The 27992-nt window shown below is 38.0% G+C and overlaps 1 protein-coding gene across 1 annotated transcript; it reads left to right on the forward strand.

Moving 5' to 3' along the window:
• Positions 1 to 9557: 9557 nt before the first annotated feature.
• LOC102219083 (DNA-binding protein RFX7) lies at positions 9558 to 27898 on the forward strand. Its single transcript, XM_023347128.1, has 10 exons — positions 9558 to 9949; positions 12976 to 13009; positions 16345 to 16430; positions 16775 to 16813; positions 16910 to 17032; positions 17112 to 17228; positions 18097 to 18181; positions 18266 to 18473; positions 19206 to 19501; positions 20192 to 27898. Exons 1-10 carry the CDS (start codon positions 9822 to 9824, stop codon positions 23450 to 23452), a joined length of 4377 nt encoding a protein of 1458 aa, XP_023202896.1. The 5' UTR covers positions 9558 to 9821; the 3' UTR covers positions 23453 to 27898.
• The last annotated feature ends 94 nt before the right edge of the window (positions 27899 to 27992 follow it).

A 27992-nucleotide genomic window follows, 5' to 3' on the forward strand; every position in this document is an offset into this window, starting at 1 on the left:
CTTTCATTTTCAAGTTAAACCACCTTCACATATTTTACAGTGAATCAACTGCGCTATAAAAACAGCAGGACGGTGGCGACGGTGGTAGGAATTCGTCCTATCGCAATCAGTAGGTTGATGGTTCGATTTCTGCTCCGTCTACCTCTGTCGTTGTGACCTTGGTTACTTCACCCGCCTTGCCTGCTGGTGGTGTTGACAGGATCTGGTGGTGCCGGTACATGGCAGCCTTGCTACTCTCAGACTGTCCCAGTCCACTGTATGTGTGAATGTGTAAAATGATACACAAGTATTCTTTCAGCAAATGGAATATTTTTTTTAAAGTATGTTAGCAATTAATCAATTACTGAATAAGTTGATGATTACTTCAATAATCAATTAATCATGATTAATCATGATTAATCCGATTAATCGTTTCATCCTTAGTCAGAATTTTGTTTTGTAGAGTGAAGATGCTGAGGAGCTGGTGTTTGGCGTCCAAAAATAAAGACTGACCTAAATTTTTTTAAGACCAGAATGATATATTTAGAAACTTCAAACGGTGACAAACACGTGATTTTCCTCCTGATTCAATCTGTCTGCAGGTGAGCTGCTGTCCGCTCAGCTTCCTTAAAGTCAAAGTCTAATCCTGGCGATCCAAACCAGCGCTATCTAGGTTAGGAGGTCACTCACTCAATTCTTCTTCTTCTTCTTTATCAGCGCAATCGTTGGTTGACTTTTACAACTGCATACTTTTCTTTTCTTTTTACCCAATTAAGGAAGATGTCATAATAAAGCCAAAATATCCAAATGCTGATGTCAGTAAATATATTAGCTGTTTTACAACTAATCCCTGGCAACTGGTGGCTACTGAGTGACCTTCTCCTCTGACAGAGATCAGTCTTCTTATCTGGCACATTAAGCATTCATAACACAAACGTATCTGATCCAAGAGCCAATTTATACAGTCCCCTGACCCTGAACTTTGCATCAATCTTAGTTAATTGCAGTCTTGTCAGAAAAGGGATTATCCAAACAGGTAATGCAAATGTTAATGAGATCATTTTTGCATATCTTTATTTTCCTGTGGTTGAAATGCCACTGGTTCTGACGTTCTGCTATGAAGAATGTCACTCCCGATGGCCCCTTGATACATTGTTGGCCATGAGGAGGTTGGATGCAGAGGAGAAACCAAAACAGAGAAGTGCTAAAAATGAAGAAAAATGTATAGAAATGGCGACGTTTTAAAAAAAAAAACACACACATTTTCAGTCAGTGTTGTTGCTGTTAAAATTTTATATTTTTACTGCATGACATGCTGTTGCCTCTCCAAATGTTGTTGGCACTCTGCTGATTGTCATGCGCCTGATTTGACATGGCTTAAATAACTATCTTCCTGCCAGTGATTGGCATTCACACAAGAAGGGGTGAGTGGGACTGGGGAGCAGATGGTGACATTCCACATGACCAAACTGATCAATCACCATGCTGGGACGCAGGTGCAGCACAGGCGGGCAGCACCACACCATCTATTTCACCATCTACAGGGCACTATAACACATGGGCACCAATCGTGGCACCCTGAGGGTCTGCATGCTCCTCCGTCCCGCTGCGCCAAGGTTGATGACATCAGAGTTTCCCATCCGCTCTGCCATGGGACGCAGAGAAAAGGGAGCATGAAAAAAAAACAAGCATTGGAAAAATATCTGCAACAACAGCCTGGTCTGGGGAAGGTTGCATAAGTGACGTCAAAGCAAGGGACTCCCATATTATATATTATTACCAAATATAAGTGGGCTGAGGTGGTATTAATAACTCTGGATCTTTCCCACACTTTGTTACGCTGCAGACAGAAACAACAGCATGTTTTTAATGCAAATAAAATTCTGAAATGTGTTGCATATAGAGAAACAGCTTTGGGTAAGTCTCCATCAGCTCTGCACATTTAGTTATGAAAAATAGCTCAACCTCTGTCAGGTTGCATGGAGTTTTAACATTAAATGGGTTCTGTTATGCAAAATTCACATTTTGCATGTTTTTTTTTTATACTTCCATTTGGGTCTCAACTGCTTCTAAAAACAGTTCAATTGCTTTTAAAAAAAACGGTGTCATTTTTTGAAAATAAGTCAAAAATGTCTGAAAAATGAGCAACTCTCAATTGTTGAGTAACATTCAAGCGGCACTGCGCTGTTACCCAGCAACCCAGCATGACCCAGCCCTGTTACCTAGCAACCCAAGTGTAACTCCAGCACGTTCTGTCATCTGGTTTTAGCGCTATTATTGCTCTACAATGGCTGCTGAAAAACTTACCATCCAGAAATCATTTGCTGCATTCTTGTTGGTCGTGCAGGAGGCTCTACTTTTGCTTTTCAAAGATGTACTGTTGTATAACTGTGCATTTGTTGGCAGCCTTTTTCACGTGCAAGTTGAGGGGGCATTGTCAGCAGCAGCTTCTTTTGGATTCAAAGTGACAAAATGCCCTAAAACAGTTCAAAAATATTCAGAACTGATCAGACTAAAATCTCAACCTCTAAGAATTACTTTGTGTAAAAAATGTAATGAATATGTTTCGTATAATCCATAAACCTTTCCCAATCCATTCAAGAAAGCATAACAGGTCACCTTTAAATTTCACATCTTGCCACAGACTCTCAATTAATTTTACATCTGGACTTTGACTGGACCATTCCATGCTTGTAAGTAACTAATTCCATTGTAACCCAGGCTGCAGTGCTATTTATGGCACAATAACCACTGTAATGTCTAGAAGCTGAAGGGTCTTGATATCTGCAGTGTTCACGTCACTGCAGACCCAGCACCAGTACACTTATTGATCACCCGCTCCATATTCCCCTCATTTGTAAACAAAACTTGGAGATACTTAAGCTTCTCCATTCAGACCTTGTTGCGACCTGGAGAGGTCATGACCCCGTTCTGGCTCAAGGCAATGCTCTTGGATTTGGAGGTGTTGATTTTCAGTTTCTTCCTCCTGAATACAGTCCACAAAGTTAAAGTATCTTATCATACAAACAGCTATTAAAATGTGCTTTGTAAGCAGTTATCAGTCGTCTGAGTTTCTGTTCAACAAGCAGAAATAGAAAAAGAAAGAAAAAGTGATCAGCTTTATAAAAACAGGAAACATGTTATAATTTATATTTTGAAGTATTTTGATATATTACTCCAGTGAAACATTAGTGTACTAAGTAATTAAGTTTAATATATATATATATATATATATATATATATATATATATATATATATATATATATATATATATATATATATATATATATATATATACTGTATATTATACTGTTAGACAAGTTATCAGTACTCTTCAAGTGTACTTGGAAATCAGCCTTGTAACTGAATAAAAGATAAAGTAAAAAAAAGAAAAGAAAAATACTGGCAACAAAACCAGTCCACAAAACCTGAGAAATCATGTTTATTTTTTAATCTCTTAGGAATATAATAGTTAAACTAACTTTTGATTCATTTTCCGTTCTTTTTTATTTCCCTTAATTTTTTTTTAAATGAGCATTTAAGTATTTTGCTGGAAATACACTGAAAAAACAAAACAGGCAATCCAACTTAAAAAAAAACCATTAGTTTATTTGTTGCAAGTAGTCCAGTCAAGTTTATCCAAGTGAATATATTCAGTTTAAGTTGTCATGTTAAACAAGTGTGAATAAATAAAGCTTGACGAACTTAAAGAGCTCCATTGCCTTAGTGTATAACTAAAATGTTTTTAGCATGATATTTTAACCCGATTCGGGCTACCAGATCGCCGGCGATCTGAGATGCATACATATTTTTCAAATGCCGGTAGAATTCGAACCACGTAAGGTAGAGCAATTTTTTTTTTTGCATATTAAACTGTAAGAATTGCGCTTCCTTTTCCGACCCTAAACATCCCCCCCGAGTTGCTGTGCGCGCGCAGACGAGTTCACAGATTTATAGTAAAAAGGATGGGTCCACAAACATGATGTGGCATCCATCCCTCTATTTGTAGATCAGCTCGGGTCTGGCCAATCACTTCCTGTGTTGTTCTGACGTTGACAGAATGAAATACTACGAGATTTCATGAAATGTCACATGACTTCAGGTGAGATTTCATGAAAGTCATTTCCGTTTCCTGCACGTGCTATTTGGCTCTGCTCTTGCAAATGTCTGTCATGTGGACAGACATTTTCTCATGTGAATACACAAAGACTGACACACTTTCATTTAAATGTTTGTATTTTATTGTTGATGTACAATGTGCAATGTATCTTCTGCACTTCTTTTTTCTGATTGCACTGATAAAAGCATTTTTTTTATTTTCCCTCGTTTTATTGTTTTTAGAAAATTGGCTGTAACTTTGAAACGAAGCTTTGAAAAAACTCCAAATAAATTGTGTTTGGTTTAGAAGGCTTGTGTGCAACTTTTTTGTATTGGGAACTTTGGTAAATAAAGTTAGGAAACTCTTCATATTTACAAAAATATGTCAAAAAAATTATAAACGGATGGAGTTCTTGTTATTGTTTTGCAAATTTTCTATTTTTAATCAGTTATTATTGATAAATGGCATACAAACTTGGAAAGGAGGACTTATAAGGATTTTATAGATGTAAAGAACATTGGAGTGCTCCTAATAATGACTCTGCAGCATCCAAAAATGTAAAAAGATGCTCATGCGGACTTTTATAATGGTAGTCCTAGAAGGGTTAATAAGAAAAAGAAGGTGACATGCAATTAGATGAGTGTGTTGACCAGTTGATGTGTTTTTGCTTACAGATATTCAAACAATAAAACAAAACTCAATGAAAGTGGATGCATCTTAAAGTCAGCACAGCGTGTGAAGTGTGTGCTGAGGTAAATGGGTTGGCTGTGGTTTCTGATGCATGCTGGCGTGACTCTGTGCCGAGGATCTGCGGCATCTTCAGGATAAGACCTGGACTCAGCAAGCCGATCTCATAGTCTGGCCTGACTGCTGGGGGAAGAGGGGGAGGCTGTAAGAGGATTGGACTGGCTACGGCCGCACGTGAGAGCCAGACTCACCGACTTCTTCGCTGCAGTGACCCAGCCGTCCCACATACACCAACTACAAAGAAAAAAATAACGTACAACTTCAGGTCGGACACTGGATCCTGGATGACTTGTTGGGTCTCCTTGACTGTCCCAGACACGTCCAGTGTTGTTCTGCTATTTCTGCTTAATGCAGATCAGATATCATAGTTTGGTCTTTGACTTTTATATCTTGTTTTGTGTGGTTCACATATGAAAGTCAAAGGTTTTGCTTTTTTTTTTAGTCACTATGAATCACAAAATAGGGACAAGCTCCAGAAACTGAATGTATAATAGGACTACAGTGAAAACACTGGCAGCTGTGGTCACCATATAAATCCGTACAAATTTTATCGTATTTATACGATAAAACTATGGCAACACAGAATCTTACCATATAAATACATATTTTAATGTATTTATACAGTAAAATTATGGCTGTATTTATTATTATTATATTATTACCGTATCTATACGGTAAAATTATGGCAACACGGAATTTTGCCATATGAATGTGGATTTATATGGTAACCACACCTGCCAGCATTTTACCTTAAATCAGACACAATTTTTTTTTACAGTGTATAAGTTATGTTTAAAAGGAATTTAGAGGTAATTGCTTCTGAAATGTAAAACAAGATTTATTAAAAGCACAAGAAAATCTATCTAAATAAAGGACACAGCCATGAAACTTACCACTAAAGTTGTTTTTTCTGGTGTTAAAATGTATATTTGCATATAAAAAATCTATTTTTGCATTGAATTTACAATATTAAACAAATAGTTAACAGTTTTGTTTCTTCAGAATGACAGAATTTATCATTGTATACTGTATGTTTCCACTGTCATTTGCAGTCGTTTGCATTGTTTTGACCTTTTTAAAGTATTTTCCCATACAATGTTCTTTTTTTTTCATATGTCTTACTTGCATATTATTTATCTATTTACCTATTAATTTGGGGGTTAAAATGCGGTTTCAAAAGCACTATTTGGTGAATGTTTGATGCATTTTGTACAATATATCCAGATAGGAGTGATATTGTAAGACATGTTTTTATTAAACCATAGTTCTCTAAACCCTATTATTATATTTCAAATTAAATACTTAAATGCTCATTAAGAAAATTTCTTAAGGGAAATAAAAAAGAATCGGCAAAATGAAAGGACGTTCATTTTTCTAGCTGTTAACAAATTCAGAAATACATTCTGTGTAATAAAAAAAGTGGCTGTCTGGTTGGAAGAAGTGTTGTGTGAATCTTGACATTTGAAGGAATGAGCAAGGGCAAAAACGGTGTTCATAAGCCCTTCCACAATAAATCAGAAGTGACAGAAGATTGACAGTAAAACAAATCAGTCCAGAATAGCCACCGACTGGAGGTCAAAGATGAAGCGAGAAAACAACGACTAACAAGGAAAAACAACATTTTGTTCTTGTTTAGATGAGGCAGCACCGTTTACATTCTCCGCTTGATGTGAAACGTGGACAGATGTAATATATGCAGGTGTGTTGTAAAGAGATGAGCACATTAACAAAGAACCTTTTGGATGTTCAATAAACCACAGACACTTTTTTAAAATGACTGTCCAGAATGATAACAAAAATTAATACTACTCAAAAAAAATTGTAATGTTGCTATGTAAAAGACCAAAAGCAGAATAAAATGCACAGCACACCTTATGTTTGACATGTGCAAACTTTTCCTCCTAGTTTATTCTAAGCTCAACATTTTTTTTTATTTACTTTTGCATTTTACAAAAAATAAATGAGTTCAAACGCAAGCAATGCACCCAGATAACTTACTTAAAAAATTTACTCTTAATATTTTTTGTTCAGTATTATTACAAAGGATTGTATTTATTTATTTATTGTAAAGGAAACGTTTTTGCAGCCCAACAGTGACTCATTATTTTTATGTACCCTTTGATTAGATGTAGAATAAATTAAAAAAATATTCTGGATATTGTAGTCACTGAGGCAAAAAGATAACAACAAAAAAACTATAACATGATTTAAGGAGCTCTCTTTAAGCTGCACAAAAATGATTGACTCTAGTAAACACTGGCATTTACCCAAAATGCTCAGTGACAAACTTAAAGTCTTTTCTAATGTTATTTTAATGCACTCACCATTAGAGTTGGAGTACAACATAGGTGTGTACTGAGCCCCTTTCTGTACGCATTAAACACTAATGAATGTAATTCACCAACCAACTATTCTTTAAATTCTCCACTGACAACGTTCACAAATTACCAATTTAGTATATCAGACCAAAGCCCACCAGTTTATAATGTAATGCATATATATTTTACTTTAATGTCAACAAAACAGAACAAATAATCATTAAACTTCCCTCACTCCAACAGCACATTATTATAGACAACTATAGTACTGGAAATGGTGGAAAACATTACATATTTCAGATTCATTGGATAATAAACTCACTTTAGAGCTGTAAATGTGGTGAAATGTGTTTATTCTAAGCATTAATTTGTAGTTTTGAAAATAATTACACATACTTTTGACATTTGTATTTATCAGAAATGTAAAAGAAAAAAAAAAAGACATTCCTTCTATCCTTTCCCAGAAGTAGTGCATAATTCTTTACAATCGTTCATTACGTTTGTTTTTATGCATAAAATGTCTCTGATGACACACAGCATATTGAAAAATGTTTAAAACTGTCACTTGATTTAATCATTTTCAATTCTAATCTGTGACAAAAAATATTTGCTTGGTCCTTGTTTGTGAGGCCACAATAAGCAGCTATTTCAAACACTTTAAATATGTTATTGCAGGATTTGCATTTTAATAATTTACTTGACCAAACAGTTTGAAAGACTGAACTTGTTTTCCTTTTTGTCTAATTTCGTTTTTAGACTCTCTTTTGTGTTTTATTTTTATTACTTTCATTATATATTATAGACTTATCTTTAGGCTTTTTAACCCTATAATCAGTAGCATATTTGTGCCAAACTACAAACTTTGAAGGGGACAAGCCAGGATCAGCAGAAAAAAATCTAATGGAGTCATGCCCATTATTTTTCTTATTTTGTTGAGAATTTTATTTCATCCTCTGGGAAAAACTCATCATAAATGTTTTCCATTCATGCGTTCTCCACGTACTCATTGTTTGTTGCTGTATCTCGTTTGAAGACTTGGCAGAGTGGTGTAGCAGTACCCGTTTCCATCAACAGATGGCAGGATAAGGGAGGTCTCTGAATAAACCTTTATTTATTTATTAGGGTTTGTTTGACCTGGTGCCTTCACTCTTTTAAAAATTATTCACGTTTATCAACAATACAACTGCGCACGTGTCATTTTCCAACATTTTTGTGGTGAAAGTCGTTGCAATTTAACTGACGCGACTAAATCACGTCTATTTTAGATCTGTTAATATGTAAATAATGAGCATTATGTTTAGATCTCGGGCAGATTGTCTAAAATCAGAAAAATCTTTCGGATTACTCTTTTTCTTCAAGAACTGAGACGCAGATTTCAATCGGATGAAAAAACAGATTAATCAGTTTGATGAGCAAAGACAGTTTCAGAATATATACCTGCAAAAGCAGCTTCCGTTTTTAATTTCAGTCTGATCAGTTTTACTAGTGAATAATCTTAGTCAGAGGCATAGGCAGATACCGGGATCAACATAAATGGCTATAGCTGCCCGTGTTTATGGCGTAATGATATCATCCCGACTGTTTACCCGTCATTGTCACTATCTGATCAAGCAGCTTCCTGCAGCAGCGCCACGTCTGGCTGACAGCGGAACTGCAGGACGTCAAGTTAGGCACGACAGCGCTGCAACTTCCTGGCTGAAACCTGCTAAAATAAAACACAAGATTATGATAATGATCCAGGGTGTATTCAAAGTTACAGGGGCAAAAATCGCTTAATGTGTTTATGAAAAGCTACATATATGTTCATCATATTACAAAAAAAACTCTTCACTTCAAAAACAAAGGGAAAGAATCCAAATAAATCTACTCTATCAAACTGATAATGGCTAATATGTTTGAAATAACTGTCTTCTTCAACTCCCAATGGTTACCTCGAAAGAAACACAAGCATTTTCTTTCTTTTGCCTGATTTTGTTGTTTTATAATTGTGTTATTAATATAAATTAATAGCTTTTTGGTCTTACCAATATTTCCACATAACTTTATATTTTGGTTCGTTTGATTATGTAAATTTTAGATATTACTCAGTACTCTAATTACCTTTTTTTTTTACTCTACATGTGTAATTTGTTACTTTTACTTGAATTAAAAAAATATAAATATTGACATGATGCTACTCTTACTTGAGTAAAATCTTTTGGGTACGCTCTGGTGTCTAGTTTGGGGAAAAACAATAAAATATCATATAACTAGACGTAAACATATTTCTTGAACTCACCTTAAGTGTGCGTGAAGTTGATTGTTAGAGTCCTGCTCTACTTTCAGGAAGTATGTCCGCTCTTGCGTGCGGGTTTTTTGCGTGCAGCTTGACGCAGCCAGCCCCGTCTGTAGCTGCTTGCTGGCTGCTGCAGGCGTGCTATTTTGCAGCAGCGGAGACACCTCTGCGAAATGCCTTTTGTATGCCCGGCTGGTGTTTTTTCCTTGTTTTTTTTTTTTTTTCTTCTTTTTGGTTTCGTGAGGGGTCCTATCACAGTGTTTTTGTAGCCATGCTCTGCGCTGGGTCCGGCGGGGCTGTCCTAGCTGACTGAGCCGCTCCGGCAGCGGTGGGTCCGGGTGCAGTGCACAGCCGGGGGATGAGGCCTACTTGTTAAAGCTCCCCCACCACCCCGCCGTCGCGATGGCTGATGATCAACAACAACCTGGTCAGAAGCCTGCCTCGGGATTAGGCTCTCTTCCAGCGCTGGTGCCAGGACTCCAAGGGCCCGAGGCCAACGCGTTGCAGTTCAAAATAAAGAATTCAATTTGGTAAGGATGGTGCTGATCCATCAAAAGCTAGCCTCACAACCATCGTCTCTGACCATGGCAGAGGTAGGGAGGCAGTGATCTGCACAAAGCGGCCGAGAATAACACGCGTTTCCCCGAGCTAGCCTCGGTTTCTTCACCGGAACACGCATGCAGGGATCCGGAGACGGTGTCCGGGTTCGGGGTGATGCGGTAATGAGACGGTAGAGACGGGCAGGTAGCAGCTCTGATCATTAGCATGGAGCCATAGGAGGCCATGTTATAATAGATGACACCAACCCCACCGGTGGTGCTGATGCTCAGGATGATGACAGGTGTCACAGCAGAATGCTGCACAGACTCGGACTCACTCTGATTTTCTCCACGCTGCACACATGCCTGCACATTATACATGTAATTATCAGCTTTAAACATGTTTAGCCTGATTTCTGCTGTGCAACATCTGAATACCCAAATAGGATGATTTTAAAAACAAACCCTATATATGTTTATATATACATTTAATTCAGTAAGTAGGTAATAAACAATGTGATAGTTTAAGGTAGGGACGGGCGGTATGGATTTAAAGTTTATCGTGATGATTAGGGGTGCACCGCTTGCCGCAATAAGCAATAAATCAATTAATCGCATGAGTTCAATAATTTCCTTTTGCATGATTTATTGAAAAAAAATCTTCAGTCTGATAGGCTGGTCTCAACTAATTGAAGGACAATTTTATTTAGAGAGATTTTATAAGCTGTTTCTGTTGGGGTTTTTTTTTTTTATTTATTTTGGATATTTAAAATGTCTTCCAGTTAAGTGTTAAATGTTCATTTCAATTTAAAGTCTATTGATCTCTGAGAATGTGTTTTTGCATTATTTATGACATTACCATTATATTACTTGAAAATGGTCTCAAAACAACAATATTATCGTTTATCGAAATAACTTTTGGGACAATTTATCATCTAGCTGATTGGTGGATATTATCAGCCTATCACCATACTCCTAAAATTAAGAGAACTGGGACCGATTTATTGGTTGGTGGATTTATCAACGCTCCCCTAATTGTGACAACAATAAAAGTGACCATATATAGGAAGTATTTATTGTTACTGTTTTAAGTAACTGTATGGCTGCAACTTTGTGTTACAAAAATTATAGCCTCCAAAACCCCAAAACCTGCTCTTGAAAAACATTTCCATTTGCAATATGCTTCCATAGAACACCAGTCACATCAAAAATGTGATTTATTATTACTAAATTGCAAATCGGAACTGCGTTTAATTATATTTTCAGGTTTATTTATATTTATTGATGCTTTTAGTGAACAAACAGTGGAAAAAATAGTAAAACTAACAAAACAGACAATGTTGGGGGGTTTAAACATCAACTGGGATATATTGGCAACAGTAAATCAAAATTATCGTAATAAGAAATTCATCTCTATATGATAAATTTATAAACTACATGATAAATCGTTTATCATTTAACTGGGTTCCTGGTATGAAAAAAGATTTGTTGTTGCTGCTATTCTTAGATAAACAATACAATATTGTGTTGTTTATCATATTGTTTATCATTTATTGTGAGAAATTTCTTATAAGAATTTAAGTTTATTGTCAAGATAAATTTCACTTATTGATGTTAAATAGGAAACAAACCAAAACTGTTTGGTTTTTGTTTTTTGTTATGATCAGAAATGTTATTTTTGTTATTTTCTAAACTGTTTGTTTCCCGAAAGCATCCATGAATATCAGTACAATTAAAGTATGATTAAATGCAGTTATTCTGTGCAGCTTACTGATATAAGTCACCTTTTAAGTAAGTGGTGTAGTGAAGATGCTGATTGTAAATGGAAATATTTTTTCAAGAACAATATTTGTGGCGATATAAAGGTTGTGTCATGCAGTCACAGCCTTTCAGTTACCTATAAAAACAAGTAATAAGTTGTTTTTCTTTTTTATCATAATCCTTATTGTTATCACAATAGCACCACAAAATATCGTGATTAAGTCCTAAATCCATATTGCCCACCCATATTATGTTGCCTTTCATTTTCTTTAAATATTCATCATCCTTTGATGAATGAAAGCAATAAAATAACTTCCTATTTGCAAAGCAGTTTTTGATATCCATTGTGCTGATTTTTAAAAATTATATTCACCCTAAAAAAGTCATCAGTTCCTCTGAGGATTGGAGAATATAATAATTTATAAATCCTTAAATTTTCACATTCAAGGTGCATTTGTTGTTTTTAAAATACAACACATAGCAAATATTAGTGTTATTTATAGTAATTTCTGAGCTTTTACTGTTTTTTTTTATCATGTTTTGTTGGATTAAGGTTCATTCAGTATGATAACCACACAGAAAAATACAATTGTGGCCAATGTTGTGGCATTTACATCAAAAATTTAAATATTTATAACATATTATAACTCTGCTTGTTTTCAAACAGAAAAAACAACACACAGTAAAATAATGTGACATATTGAGATATGTCTCATATCATATATATATATACCCAATTTTTCTTTTTTTTTTTCTAACTTTTCCAATATCCTGATGTTCTCACTGCTCCTCTTAATTTTGATCTTGTCTCTAATAAAGTTTTTCAGCAGCTCCATTCAAAGTTTAAATCCTCAAAGTCGATTTCAATTCAATTAAAAAAAAAGGAATCTAAATGTTGTCGTAGTTTATGTCATCCAAACATCTTCAGAGTCGCCATAAATGGCGAAGCTGTAGGCAGGAGGGATCTCCAGTAGCAGTCAGTCTTGCAACAACTCTGAAGAGGCCTCTGACCCAAGACAGTCTCGTTTAGGTATCACTTGGGCATCTGAGATGCTAGTTAGCTGCTCTCATTTGTAAAAACAATAACCTGTTGCCATAGTTACACATCACCGAGGACAGCTTCACTGCATTCAAAGCTAGAAGAAATAAGAAAATGTTTACAAAAGAGCAAAGAAGAAGAGATACATGAACTATTGTAATAAATTAATGTGATTGTGATGCAAATTGTTCTGATATTGTTTTCTTTCTCATTGTAGCAAATCTGTACAATCAAAAGTGGACAGCATATTGGTAAGTTACTGGATTTCCAACTATATGTTTTTTTCCCTTTAATATTTCATCATTTTACATCAAATATTACATTATATTATACTGACCCTAACATGTTGATGTTTATTGTAATTTTTCAAATAAGCCAACTTACTGAAATTTTTTTATATTTTCATTATTATTATAATTCTTATTTTATTTTATTTAAAAAATCTAATTCAATTTTTTTTTATTTATAATAAATGTATTTATTCAAATGAATAAATTCATTTCTTTATTCAAATAACACATTTATTTATTTATTTATTCAAATAAATATTTTATTTTTGTATTCCAGTAAATAATTAATTATTTATTTGAATAAATACAAAATTAATAATTAATAATAATAATAATAACAGAAGTGTTTTAATTTCAACCTATGTGTGCAGAGTTTGGCAGCCCTCTGTTCTAACATTCCTAAAATACATTTACATAAATACATTTTACTTCTTTAAATCAAATTTTAAAAATTACATTTTATTTTAAATCTTATGGAACATTTAATAAAATTTAAACTTTACTTCATTATTTAATCAGATTTATTTGAATAAATAAATAGAGTTTATGTATTAATGTTTTGTATTAACTTATTAAATTGGTTTTGCAGTATTTTACAAATATATACCCTTTTTAGATGTATAAATCTTCAAATATATTTTATACATTGTATACAAGATATTTTTATTTGAAAGTATTTGATGCTTTCTGTTCCTGCATATTTATTTATTTTTAGATTTTCTAATCAGAAAAAGCAACACGTTTCTCCTCTGCTGGCTCTATTTGTGAACATTTAGGTTTGGATTTGTTGCAGCTGAAGTGGATCACAGATGTTTTTCTCTGCAGAGCGGCAACGGTGACATCAAAGCGATGCGATCACGCTTTGTCTATTTTTTGTCACACAAATAAAATAGAAAGTATTTTAATTTCGACCGATATGCGTAGAGTTTGGCAGCCCTCCGTTCTGTTGCTCCTAAAACCTGATCCACCGCTTGGCTCCTCTGATGCGAAAACATCAAACGAGATCCGAATGACGCGATTATAAAACGAGACGTGGAAGAGGCGGATTCTGTCTTTTGTTTCCCGGCCTAAAATAAATAAAACATCTCTAATATATGAATGCATTCATGTTTTTTTCAGAAGTGGAAGAAACACGGTTCTGACACAATCTGGAAAATTATTTAATCTGATTTATTTTTCTTGTCTGGAGAGAAAATGGGGAAAAGAAAACCAGGTTTTAAAAAACAAGTTTGAATTTCAGACTTTATCCTAATCTTTGTGTCCTTACTTTCTTTCCTTTTGTTTTCCCTCTTTCCTTATTTATGTTCTTCCCTTCTTTGTGTTCTTTATTTCTTGTATGCTTCCTTCCCTCCTTCCATCTTTGTGTCCTTCCTTTGTTTCCTCTCTCCCTTACGTCCTTCCTTTTTCCTGTTTTTCATTTCCTTATTTTACTTCCTTAACCTTTGTGTCCTACTTGTCTTCTTTCTGTTTTTCCTTCCTTCTTTATATTGTTGTATCCTCTTTTACTTCTATCTGTCCATTCTTTATTCTTTGTATACTGAAAATACTTTGTCAGAAGTAAAACATTAACAGTGTGGATCTTTTCAAATATAATCCAGTAAATATTTCTTTGTTCCCTTTAAGATAATTTTAAGAGATATTTCCAGGAATATTGCTTCATACATTCAGAAATATTTCAATGTTTTTTACTGGTTGAATTAAAAATAAAAGTTTAAGTTTCTCCCACAAACTTGAACTTTTAAAACTGCCACTGAAGCCTTTTGTTTTGGTAGTTTGTAATCGAGGCCCGCTGTCGTTTCCAAACAGGATGTGCGACTCGTAGTAAACGCCGTTTTCAGTGGCGTCTGATTGGCTGACGGCTCGTTCATTTGGGTTCTCATGGCAACAAAAAGGCAAACAGACGAGTGAGAGGCGATATTAATCCATTCTTAGAAATTCAGCAGAAGGCCAGTCGGAGCACTCAGATGGTTCTGCAATCTTGAGTATTTTTGTATAGCTGATATTTAAACACTAAAGCAGCTAGCTGCTATATTCACAGTAAATTTGCCTTAGAATCGCCTTGGCATTTACTTAAATAGATCACTTTTTACCAGTTAGTTTGGTTATTTAATTTGACTGCGCTGTAATGTACTTTAGATCAAACCAGATTTGAATCTGTGTTTATAATTAGATTGTTTGAAACTGATGAGATGTAATAATTGAGCCTGTTTTATTTTAGATGACATTTATTTTGATTTGCATCTATATAAACATAACGCACTAAATTGAACGTTCTGAACAGAGGGAAATACACCAATGTTTACGGAAAAACTGACTTTTCCAGTTCGCTATGCTTCTAATATACAATCAGAGAGAAAGAAAGGACACAAGAAAAGAAAGAAGGATAGATTGAAGGACGGAAGGAGGGAGGGAAGGAATCAAAGAGAAATTTGAGTTAGGAAGGTCACAATTAAGAAAGGAAGGAAGGAAGAACACAATGGATGACATAAGGAAGGAAAGATTTAGTGATATAAGGAAGAAAAATGAAACACAGAATGGAGGAAGGAAAGAGATAATTGAACTAGGAAGGACACAATAAAAAGAGAAATGAAGGAAGGACACAATGAAGAGCATAGGGAAGGAAAGAAGGAACAAAAGAGGAATAATTGAGGGACATAAGGAAGAAAAAGAAAAATGGAAGAAAGGAAGGAAAGGAGGGAAGAGATAATTAAGTTAAGAAGGACACAAGAAAGAAAGAAAGAAAGAAAGAAAGAAAGGACACGATGAAGAACATAAGGAAGGAAGCAATGAAAGAAGGAAGAAAGAAAGGAACATAATACAGGAAAGCAGGACACAGGAAAAAGAAGAAACTATTAAAGGACATAAGGAAAAACAAGAAAGGAAGGAGGGAAAGAGATAACTGAGTTGGGAAGGGCACGAGGAAGGAAGAACATCAGCAAAAAAGGAAAGAAGGGCACAGGAAAAGAAAGAAGGAAAGGAAAAAGGAATGAAGGAAAGAGGAGATAATTAAAAATAAGGATAGAGGAAGGAAGATTGGACATGTTGAAGGACAGAATGAAAGGTGGATAAAAGGGAAAGGAAGTATCTGAGGAAGGGAGGAAGGACACAGAGAATGAAGGACGAATGGAAGGACAAAATGTAGACGATAAAAATCTGGAAATACAAATACTCTTAATTTTAAATGCTCCACACTTCTCCAGGTTCTGTAAGAATTTGTAAGCAAATTAAATGGTAATAAATGATTTTTTATGCCATGTTTATTTAAACAATCTCTCCTTTGTGTTGTTTTTTTACAGCAAGATGTTGAGAAGTTTACAGACATCGAAAAGCTCTACCTCTACCTTAAGTTGCCTTCTGGTCCCAGCAGTGGCAATGATAAAAGGTAGGAAACACAACAAACTAAAGTTTAACGCTTTGCTTCTTCCTCACAGGAAAACCTTTTTATTAATTTCTTTTACATTCTTGAACTGTGTGTCACTTCTGCCAGCTATTAAAATCCCTGTTCACTGGCTAAAATCCAGCTGAACAAGTTTAATGGCAGCTTTATTTCCTATTCGCCACATTTATTTATTTATTTTTTACCTTTTTTGCTGCATCATTTTTGATTATCAGTATGAACCAAAACACTGAAATATCTATAGATTCCTGCTCTATACCTAGCTGTTTGTGTGTCATTTGTTTCCCCATATCTATTCATCACCCCGACCCCCAAATTCTGCCCATTTGGACTGGGAATGAGAGGGGGTCCTCTACTGCTGGATTATGGTATTACAGTTTCTGTATTTGCAAGAAAAATGATGCGGAGCAGTCCAGGACTCGGCGCACTCACCAGATTTCTCTTTTGTTTTGGCCCCTTTTCAGTGATCAGAGTTCCATGTCGTCGAGCCGTACTCAACAGATGTATGCATTCAACTGGATACGCAATCACCTAGAAGAGCACCCGGAGACGTCCCTCCCCAAGCAAGAGGTGTACGACGAATACAAGTGGGTGAAGCGAGAGATACGCAGAAAATGTATTTAGTTTTAATGAGAAGTGATGTAAAAACAATCTGGTTTTGTTCAGGAGCTATTGTGACAATCTTGGCTACAATCCACTGAGTGCAGCAGACTTTGGGAAGATCATGAAGAATGTCTTTCCCAACATGAAGGCCCGTCGTCTGGGCATGAGGGGAAAATCCAAATATCCTTACAATGAAGTCAATGTGTTCAAACACTGAATGAATGTTTATTTATTGCAGATGCCCAGTTCCAGATTTTGTAAAGTTAATTGCTATAATTAGCAGAATTCTTCTTTCCAGATTTCTTACAGTGATCAGTACTCTGCAAAAACACAAAATCTTGCCTAGTATTTTTGATTTACTTTGTGTTGCAAATATCTTATTACACTTGAAAAAAGACAAACTAGCAACTTTTCAGCAAGTTGTAGGATCTTGTTTTAAGTCAATAATTCTTCAATATTGATAAAATACCAATATTACCAATAAAATGTCCTATTTTATTTGATCAAATAAAATATGTTATTTATTTATCAAAACAAATAAAATATTTATTTTTATTTATTTGTTCTACATAATATATATATATTATATATATATATATATATATATATATATATATATATATATATATATATATATATATATATATATATATATACAGTACAGACCAAAAGTTTGGACACACCTTCTCATTGAATTCAATGAGAAGGTGTGTCCAAACTTTTGGTCTGTACTGTGTATATATATATATATATATATATATATATATATATATATATATATATATATATATAAGGCTGCACAGTGGCACAGTTGGTAGGACTGTTGCCACCAACTGCAGAAATGACCAACTGAAGGTCCTGGGTTCGATTCCCGGCCCAGGGTCTTTCTGCATGGAGTTTGCATGTACTCCCTGTGCATGCCCCTACATTTCAAAGTGGTTTCAAGTTTGTGACAACCTGGGAACTTTGGTTCGTGATGCCAAGATAATCAGAGAATCATCCTCGGTTTGGATTCGACTCTTGTTCTGAAGCCTTAACTCCTTCGCACATACTGCTACAGTGGGTTAAGAAAGAAAGCTTTTGTTCACATGCCATCCCTACCCAACCTGGATCTGCAGAAATCTGGTGACGGGGTGAGTTGCAGCAAATCTCGCTTCACTCAAACCTTATTAAACCATTTCAGTATTCCTAAACCGGCTCTGCTGCTGTTTGGACAGTGTGAGCTGATGGAGTCAACAGGTCAGTCTCCCAGCGCCGAGGATGAGATGAGGTCCGCGGCCTGTGGGCTGGTGTGTGAGTGGGCTCAGAAGGTGCTGAGCCGTCAGTTTGACAGCGTGGAGGACCTGGCTCGCTTCCTGCTCAACAGTCACTACATTGGTACAAAGTCCATGGCTGCTCTCACTGTTATGACTGGAACACCCACAGGTAGAATACCCGCTGCAGGGATCGGATCTGTTTGTGTGTGTTGGACGCTCACTCTGCCGATGCTAGAAAAAAAGCGGACTGACTGGTTTACGTTCTTTTAATAACTTCGTATGTTTGCTGCTGTATGCACAATATTTTTAAAGCAATTTACAGATAAACAGATGTTTTCTTTTTGCTATGAATACATCCTACTCCATTATTATCTGCAACAAAAACACAAATAAAGCAGATAATATTATTATTGAAAGAGTCAGGCAAATATAAATTTTTACTGTAATAATCAAGTGTTACTTTAACAACAGTATCACATATCCAAAATCTGACTTGTTTTTTACTTTGGCACCAAATTTATAACTCTTCCAAACATCAACAGTAAACTTTTTTACAGTAGTTAATCTATTTATCTTCAGTATATGTATAATATGTGGCTATTTCCACATATCATCAACATAATTGAAATATACCTAAGAAATTTGGTTATTTTGTTTTGAATTTTGAGATTTACTGATTGACACAGAAGTAGAATTTTTAGAGTTTAAATTAAAAATTTTGTGAAAAAAGTCAGAATTTTGAGATTAAAGTCAGGTTTTATTTACTTGAAGCAGATCAGACAGGAAATGAACAGAGACAGAAGTGTGGAAGACATTCAGCAAATTTCTGAAAATGTAATTTTGGCATGCGTAATGTGTCTGATCTCTATAGATTCTTCTTGAACTGTTCTTGCCTTGACAGGAATGAAGACCCCAACTCCAGCCTCTGCATTTGTTCCCACTGCTGAGGCAAACTCTTTCCAGCCCCAAGTGAAGACCCTGGCATCGCCCTCTGTTGACGCAAAGCAGCAACTGCAGCGCAAAATCCAGAAGAAGCAGCAAGAGCAGAAGCTTCACTCACCACTGCCCAGTGAGACGCAGGTGAAGCGGACAGAGGCCAGTACGCCCGGACCCACCATCCCCTGTGGCAGTCCTGCTCTGCTGTCCCCTCAGCCAACCATAGGAATCGTAGTAGCAGCCGTCCCCAGCCCAGTCCCGGTACATGTCCTGACTTTTTCTCCATTTTCTTATCTCCAGAGTAGGACTGCGATTATTTTAGTCATCACACTGCAAAAACACCAAATCTTACCAAGTATTTTGAGTCTGGTTTCTAGTGCAAATATCTTAGTACACATGAAATGAGACAAAATCAACTCAAAAGTAACTTTTTATCAAGACATAGAGGCTTGTTTTAAGTAAATAATTCCTATATATTGATGAAAAAGTGCTAGTTCCATTGGCAGATTATCTCATTAACAAGAAATGTTTTCCATTATATAAGTGAAATAACCTGCCAATGGAACTAGTACTTTTTCATCAATTTAAGAGATTATTTCCTCAAAAACAGCTGGCTAAATCTTGCTGAAAAGTTACTTTTTAGTTAGTTTGTCTCATTTTAAGTGTTCTAAGATATTTGCACTAGAAACTAGACCCAAAATACTTGGGAAGACTTGGTGTTTTTGCAGTGCACTCTATAGTGACAAGCTTGTCAGAAATGAAAGCGTTGTGCAACACCGATAATCATCGTGCAGGAATACTGTGCACTACATAGTAAAACATCATTTAATGAAGCCTAAAGGAGTTTTATGAATCAAAGCACTCAAATCATTTGATGAATCGTTACAGCCCTACTCCAGAGATGTGGTTTATGTGTATAAGTGTACCAATAAATGGTGTTTTGTTCCTCAGGTACAGAGAAACAGGCAGTTGATGACCTCACCGAGCCCTGTGGGGACAGCGGAAGGAAAAGTGTTGCCTGTAAACTTCCAGGTTGTCACTCAGTCTCTCAAACAGTCTCCCAAGACACCCCAGAATGTCCCAGCAAGTCCCGTGGGAGACAGACTGGCACGACATGGCACGCGGTATGCCCAAATCCTTCCCAAACCCTCTGCCACGAGTGCCATAACCCTGCGCTCCCCACCCACGCTGCTCATCACCAACAGCCCCATAAAGACCGTGATGCCCTCTCCCCACGTCAGCTCTGTCAACGTGGTGAAGATGACGGCTATTGCTCTGGCCCCCAGCAGCAGCAGTAACAGCAGTGTGCGACCAGCCTCTGCCGGTGTGAGCGTCGCAGCTGCTTTGGACGATTCCCAGCTGTCCCAGAGCGGGAATTCGGCAGCTCCCCAGTCTCCTGCAGTCAAACCTGCTGCAACATTGACCCCAACCCTCTCTGCGGACGCCAAAGGGTTGTCGGACGCTGGAAGTGACAATAATTCCTTGTCTGGGACAGAGAAACATGTAGGAGGAGCCAAAGAGGAGAAAATGGTCAAATTCAGAGCTGCAAGTGAGCCAAGCTTTTTGGTTAAATGTTCCCCAGGACCAGAGAAAGGGTTGCGGACAAAGAGTGACTCCGCCTCCCCTCCCAGCTCTGCATCTGGGACTCAGGACAGCAATAACAGTAACTGCCATGACAGTACTTTGTACTTGACTGTTGATAATCAGAACTTCAATGGCAACACGTCGTCCAACGGCTCGTCCGCTGTTACTCTCACATCTAAGGATGCCTGCCTAGATGCCAAGAGCCCCAGGAAGCGTGCAGCGGGGGAATCCCACGTTATTCCTGTCAAGAGGGTGTTTATCTCCCAGCAACCGGTTGCTGTCATTGACAATCCCAAACCTGGGTTGAACACTGCAATGAAGAGAATTCCCAGACCAGGAACCCCTGCGAGACCAGAGAGTGCCCCCTGCAAAGGGATTGCCAAACACACGGCGTTGGGGCCCACACAGATCCTTGCACTTACAGACGCACCTCTCACGCACACCGAGGGGACGCAGACTGCCGTGAAACAGCAAGATTCAAAACACGAGGACCATTCCATCGCTGTGGATCCCTCTGCTGGACCAGCAGGAAGCAACGCGTCCGACCACACGCTACTGCAGCAGATCGCCGGCGACCCTCATGCCGTTACGGCCAACTCAGGACCACACGAAGCCTCTGTGAGCGATTTAAAGAGCACAATCTGGGAGCCTCAGCAGATACCAGCAGAACACAAACAGGCTCCCACTGACCAGCTCTCCATGATGGCTCAACCGTCCGATGCCTCGGGCCAGCTCACCCTCACGCAGATGGTCGACTTTGCCAGTTCTCAGCCGAACATGGACTACTTCTCGTTCAACGATGACGACATGACGCAGGATAGCATTGTGGAAGAGCTGGTCCAGATGGAGGAGCAGATGAAACTGAAGGGCCTCTTTGGGAACTGTGTTGATGTGTCCGGGTTGCAGGGTCAGTCGGCCGGTGGTCAGGGCTCTATCCTTGCCGCCCATCAAACCAGTTCGACCTTCTACCACTCGACTCACAGCAGCACCACCCCGGTTCAGACCCCCACCCCGACTCCGACACCCACCCCGACGCCAACTCCCACTTCTGAGATGACGCTCGCGCACAGCCTGACCCGAGAGAGCCCCTGCTCCCGAATGGCTCCCGTCACCCCCATAGATGGAGCAATGGGCCGGCACACCCCAATTAGCACGCCGCTGTCCAACTGCAGCAGCAGCGTGCCGCCGAGCCCCGTGGAGTGCAGGAACCCTTTTGCTTTCACTCCCATAAATTCGAGCATCACGGGATATCATGATGCGAGTATCGTCTCCAGCAGCCCTGTCAAACCCATGCAAAGGCCCATGGCAACGCACCCTGACAAGGCCAAGCTGGAGTGGATCAACAACCGTTACAACAGTAACTCTGCCGGACCTCTGTCTAACCACAGCATCGGGATTCTGCCAAGCTACCAAGACCTGGTGGACGATCAGTTTCGCAAACCTCACGCATTTGCAATTCCTGGCCAGTCGTTCCAGTCTCAGGCGAGCCAGGACGGCGCTCACTTTGGACGCATTACTCCAATTTCTCCAGTGCAGCAGCAGCAGGCAAGTGGTGTAACGACTCCCACCAAGCAGGAGAGTTTTGCCGTACCTGCACCGCTAGATAACAAGGCTTCCGCCTCAACTGCGTCCAACACTTTCCGCTGCCGCAGTGTTAGTCCCGCCGTGCGGCAGAGGAACTTCAGCGGTAATACCAACCCTCCAGCCACCACCACGAGCACCACAACAACGACTCAAGCCGTGGTCTCGCCCTTTAACTCCCCCATAACCTCGGAGGTGCTCAGCATCCTGTCCAACAGCCAGACTGTCAGTTCTGTGCACAGCATGGTGCAGCGCAGCCAGTCTGTACCTCTGAACATCATGATGCAGAGCGAGATGCTGCCTGTGCAGGGTCAGAGTAACACCGCCAAGATCACCAGCGTCCTCCTCAGTAAGATGGAAGCAGACGGAGACGACTCCGTCCGTGGTCTGGGCATCAACAACCTCCCCTCTAATTACACGGCCCGCATGAACCTCACCCAGATTCTAGAGACGGCTCCGAGCTTCTCGGGAGGAACCGCGTCCCAGAATCAGCTGCCTGTCAGCTCCAGCCCTGCTGCCTTCGAGCTCCAGCAGCATGGCTACCTCACAGCTGGGGACACTCAAGCACAAGCAGGTCCCAGTGAGCAAGACCAGCACCACCAGCAGCAGCAGCTCCGAGAAGATCCAGCGCAGACACAACCGCAGCTTCTCCTCCAGAGCACACAGCAGCAGCAGCAGGAGGCGGAGGATGAACAGCAGCAGCTCGATTTCAACAACACTGTCAAGGACTTGCTGGGCGAGGACGGACTCAATCCCAGCTCCCAACTGGTGGGTCAGGTCGCCTCGGAGCTCAACGCAGTGGCGTCCGACTTCTCCAATGACATCAGACTGACCTCAGATCTGTCCAGTAGCATCACTGACCTTAACACGTTGGACGCCAACTTGCTGTTTGACCCCAATCAGCAGCAGGAGCAGTACGAAGACTCGACACTGGAAGAACTAAAGAACGACCCACTTTTCCAGCAGATATGCAGTGATACTGTGAATTCTGGTTTTGAGTGGCTAGAGAGCAAAGACCAGCCTACTACCGTGGAGATGCTGGGTTAACGTTCTCTTCTACTCTGTATGATTTATGTTCTCTGTTTGTTCAGTTTGGTGCACATGTAATATATCTGTTTTTAACCCATAGTTTGTCGGAGTTTGTCTGGACTTTGGCCATTTGTTCTGTTCAAAGTGCCATGTTTACCAGAGCAATCTCCCGCCACCTTTCTTCCCTCACTCATCATTTGTCAACAATATTTCAGTATTTTGCTCACTTTTCTCCCTCATCTGAGTCTAAAATGTTAGCATTTCAAGAGAAGGGTGCGAACACTCTGTGGCAGCATGCACCAACTAACAAAGAGCAGATATGTGCGTTTTAAAGGGTAATCTTTATAAATTCAATATTTATACTTTACGAACAACAAAGGAATAGGAAATGCTTTGCAAATCTGGCACACGAGACTTCACCGATAAAGAAAAACATATTCTCATTTTAACGTGTGCAGTTCAAGTTCAACCAAATGGAGACAATATTGGTTATCGTGGTATATGCACATAAAAGTTGTAGTACGTTTGCCTGCCATATCAAAAAAATATAAAAAGGGCAGCATCTTAAGCTGCCAGGTGCTGAATTTCTGACATAATCTTTATATTTTTATCATAAACCAACATCAGTGAAAAACTGATTCATGTGTGAAACCTCTCAATGCCTATACTTCATGTACTGTTTATTATCTTCAAAAAAAGGGAGTTTGTGGGTCATTAGGGAGAAGATGGAGATGCAGGCCACTTTGTGGAGTATTTATTGAAAAAATTCAACAACTTGGCTGCCTTATTCCCAAAGTTTAAGGCCTTACGCCATTGTTAGATGAACTGTATATAGTATAATGTTAAGATATCCAGAGCTTCATCCTTTCATGGCAGCTGTTACTCTCATGTTTTAAGTTCCTTTCTCTGTTCTTGTTTTGCATTGTTACAAGATAGACGGGTGCTGCTCATTTCCATTTTTCATAAGTCTTTTTAGATGTTTCTTGGGAATGAAATGGAGCTGTTGGTGGCATTTCGTACCAGCCATTGGTACCAATTTGTACCTGCTAGGAGGGCATTTCATACCCAATTTGACAACTGAAGAGTTGAAGTGATTTTCCATGATCTCCTTATAGTTTGTATTTGGTTATGTAACAGCGAAAAATACTATTGCTTAAGCTGCGTTTCAGTATGCCACCCTGAACCCTTTCCTACCTAGAACCTTTTATATTACCCTGGCTGTATGTGGGGTGTAATGGGTGTTGTAAGGTGCAAAACCGTGTTGTTTATCTAAATGACGTCCAGAATGGCTGAAATGTAACAATTTAAAAGCTCCTTTTGACTTCAGGAACATTTTTCAGGAGTCAGTGTTGTTTTCTGGGCCCATTTTAAAGCAATTTCAAAACGATCCTTCTTGCCACGGGACTATTTTAGTGTTTTAGCCCTTTTAAGCTATACTGCAAAAATAAAGACAGCTACAAACCTTCTGGAAGATTAACACATTTCAATTTAAGTAATGAGGCGTTGCTCAAGGCCATCTACAACATGTTTCTCAGGCTTAAATTATTAAGTTTCTATGAAATTTAAAATGTTACATTAGAAGTGATTTTAATATAGCTTTAGTTTCAACATTTGCAGAAATTACTGAAAATCAGCAGAAAAGTTCCTGTTGCAATTATTTTTGCAACAGGAGCGACTGTTTCACATTCAGCTTCTGAATAAGATCTTGGTCAACAGTAGGACATTCCCACTCACTGTCAGCATGCGCAATATGCATGAACTGCACTGATTTGGACTCTCACATTGGAAATGCATTCCAGAAATGGCTAGGGTGAATTAGAAGAAAAAATAGTCCTATAGAAAATTTGATTCTGGCAGAAAACAATCAGAATGCGCCTTTATAGTCCGACTGTTGATTCAGTTTTGTGACTGTATTAAATACTATGTTCCAGTAGGAGGTGGTTGAAAGTAAAGTTAACTCTTCTTAGCCTCCTTCTCCCCAGAACTTAATTTCCTGGAACCATTTACGGTACATTAACCCAGCTGTTTGTTGCATACATTTTGACAGTATAATGAAAATCTGTGCTGTTTATGTCAATTATGTGCACACTAATAAGTGACTAAAATGCTTGGAGAATTAAAAAAATATCTGAAATGTTTAGGAATCTCTCGCCACAAAGCTACATCATGAATTTTCACCAAAAGAGCTACCCTGCTACCAGGGCCGTTTTCTGGGGTGAATTCCCAGAAAACGGCCCTGACGGTTGGATTTAGTTCTGGTTCCTGCAGTGGAAATGATGAGGGTTAAAAAATGGTCCCAGAAAAATACACTGTTTCTGGAAAAGGTTAGTGTATTTGAAACAAACCTTTAGTCATTTTAGTTCGATCAGGGGTCATGTTTGTTGCGATGTTTACTAAGTTTCACATGCGATGTTTACTAAGGTCCAAACAGGAATCAGAAATAAAATAAATGGAAATAGGCTGAGATTTCTATGAGCATTTCAATAATTCATAAAAACCCTTCACTAGCAACAGAAATGAACGGATATGCAAAGAATTACGTGTGGACTGATTTGTTTATGGAAAAGAAGTGATGAATTGGTGGGTTTGAACCGAAGAACCAACTCCATTGGTATCCAAGGTATTGGCGGCAACCCTATTGGTGAAAACAAAAATTGCCACGCTGTCCTTTCAATTGTGAGATGTTTTTAGTTTTTTTGCACTCCCAGGCTAGAGAATTTCAACGGCATGGAGAAGGTTTTGCAAACCAGGAGGACCAACAGGTTCTTGCATGAGCTTCACGGAAATAATGTTTGTGCAGATCCAGGCCTCATTTTCATGCCAAAGACGATCCGTTTCAAGAATCGTAAGAGATTATTCCACACAGAAACACTCCGCGTTTAGCATCTACAACACAACAGGATAGTGGGGCAGCATCAGAAATTTAAGAGTTAAGGCTTAAGTTGAATTTTCTGTACAGTTTGTAAAATAGTGAAATGGTCACTGTCCTATGTTTTATAGGTAACCATGGACCTGAAAGCATGTTGAAACCATCACTACTAGCCAGGTAGGCTCTGTGATATAGTAGGATGCTTGCTTCAGTTTTTTGGCTATATTGTCAATGTTGTAAAAGTCATGTTTAAGCTCCATCTGTAAATACGATAGATACATAGAGATTTGGTGTATCCAGACACTATATTATGGCCATTATCTTAGCTAAGTATGTGCCATCAAAAAGAAAAAAGAAGCTTAACAGATTTATAGTTGGCAAGATACTGTATGTTGTGTGTTACATTTCTGGCTCAATGTGTTGTAACAGTAATGCTGTCTGGTCTCGCTTGCTGATTTTATTTGACTATTTTTATTATTATTTTTGGTTTTTATACTCAAAGATAAATAGGTCTCTGCAGTTGCAGAAGTGATGTGTGCTGTGAGCAGGATCATTAGCATGGTATATTAAGAAAAAAAAAAGTTGTGATACTGTTAGCTGGTTGCAGACTTCTCTGTGACATTGTGCTCAAAGTTTGTCAGCAGACACTGGAGGAAAAAAAAAAACAACAAAAAAAAGTTTCAACAAACTTTGGAGGTTCACGTTATTGCACTAAATTTTTACGACACATGGCTTTGTCACACCTTTATGGACAAAAATAATAAATTATGATGGGTGCCCGCTTAGAAAAAGAATAAAAGGAAAGAAAAATATTTTTATGACAAGATGAGTAAGGAAAATAAGTGGATTGTCAGAAAATGACTAATTGTCTTGTAGCAAAATGTGCATTAATCTCAGTGAGATACACGTTTCTTACTCATTCTCATACATGAGAATACAAAGCATTGAGGGGGGGAAAAAGCTAGAATAACCTTTTAAAACCTACATGCTCATTATGTTGATAAATGATTGTATACACGCATGTGTGATGACTTCTGTTGTATATTCTTGGTAACCACTGTCTTCTGTGATGTAGGCAGGTTCTGTTAACCAGACTGGCAGTGCTAGTTTTATGAGTTACTTTACTTTTTTTTTATTATTATTATTATGATTATTATTATTTTTATTATGTGTGACTGTGCTGTTTACTAAGTTAATGTTTTTCTGGAGTTTTTTTCAATTTGACATTTTCCTATTTTGATAAATGCATTTGTGAAGAAACATGTTTTCTCTTAATTACCTTCTTTAACAACATGGCACTGATATTTGACTTTAAATGAAGGAAATCCGCCTCTTTATGATTACAGCAGCTCCATCAAGCAGTGACTCTTGACTCTTTACCTTTTACTGACCCGACCCTGTTTGACTATCGTGTCCGTTTCTACCAGTAGAAGAAGAAAAAAAAAATCAACCCTCCTCTGTGTTGTTGTCTGGTGTTCTGCTTAATGTACAGTAGCTTGTTAATATTGCGAACGCGTTGTTTCTTTTTCAATGGAAAGTACTCACTGGTGAGATTTTTAAAGTGGTTTTAAAAGCCAATAAACTTTTTTAAAGAATGTTGGTGTCTGTTTATGTGGTGATTATTTAAAATTCGAGGCTTAAAAGGCTATAAATACAACTTGAATTTTCAATAAAGGGAAATACAAGTCT

This window comes from Xiphophorus maculatus, chromosome 2 (assembly GCF_002775205.1).
Source record: "Xiphophorus maculatus strain JP 163 A chromosome 2, X_maculatus-5.0-male, whole genome shotgun sequence".
NCBI classification, from domain to species: Eukaryota; Metazoa; Chordata; class Actinopteri; order Cyprinodontiformes; family Poeciliidae; genus Xiphophorus; species Xiphophorus maculatus.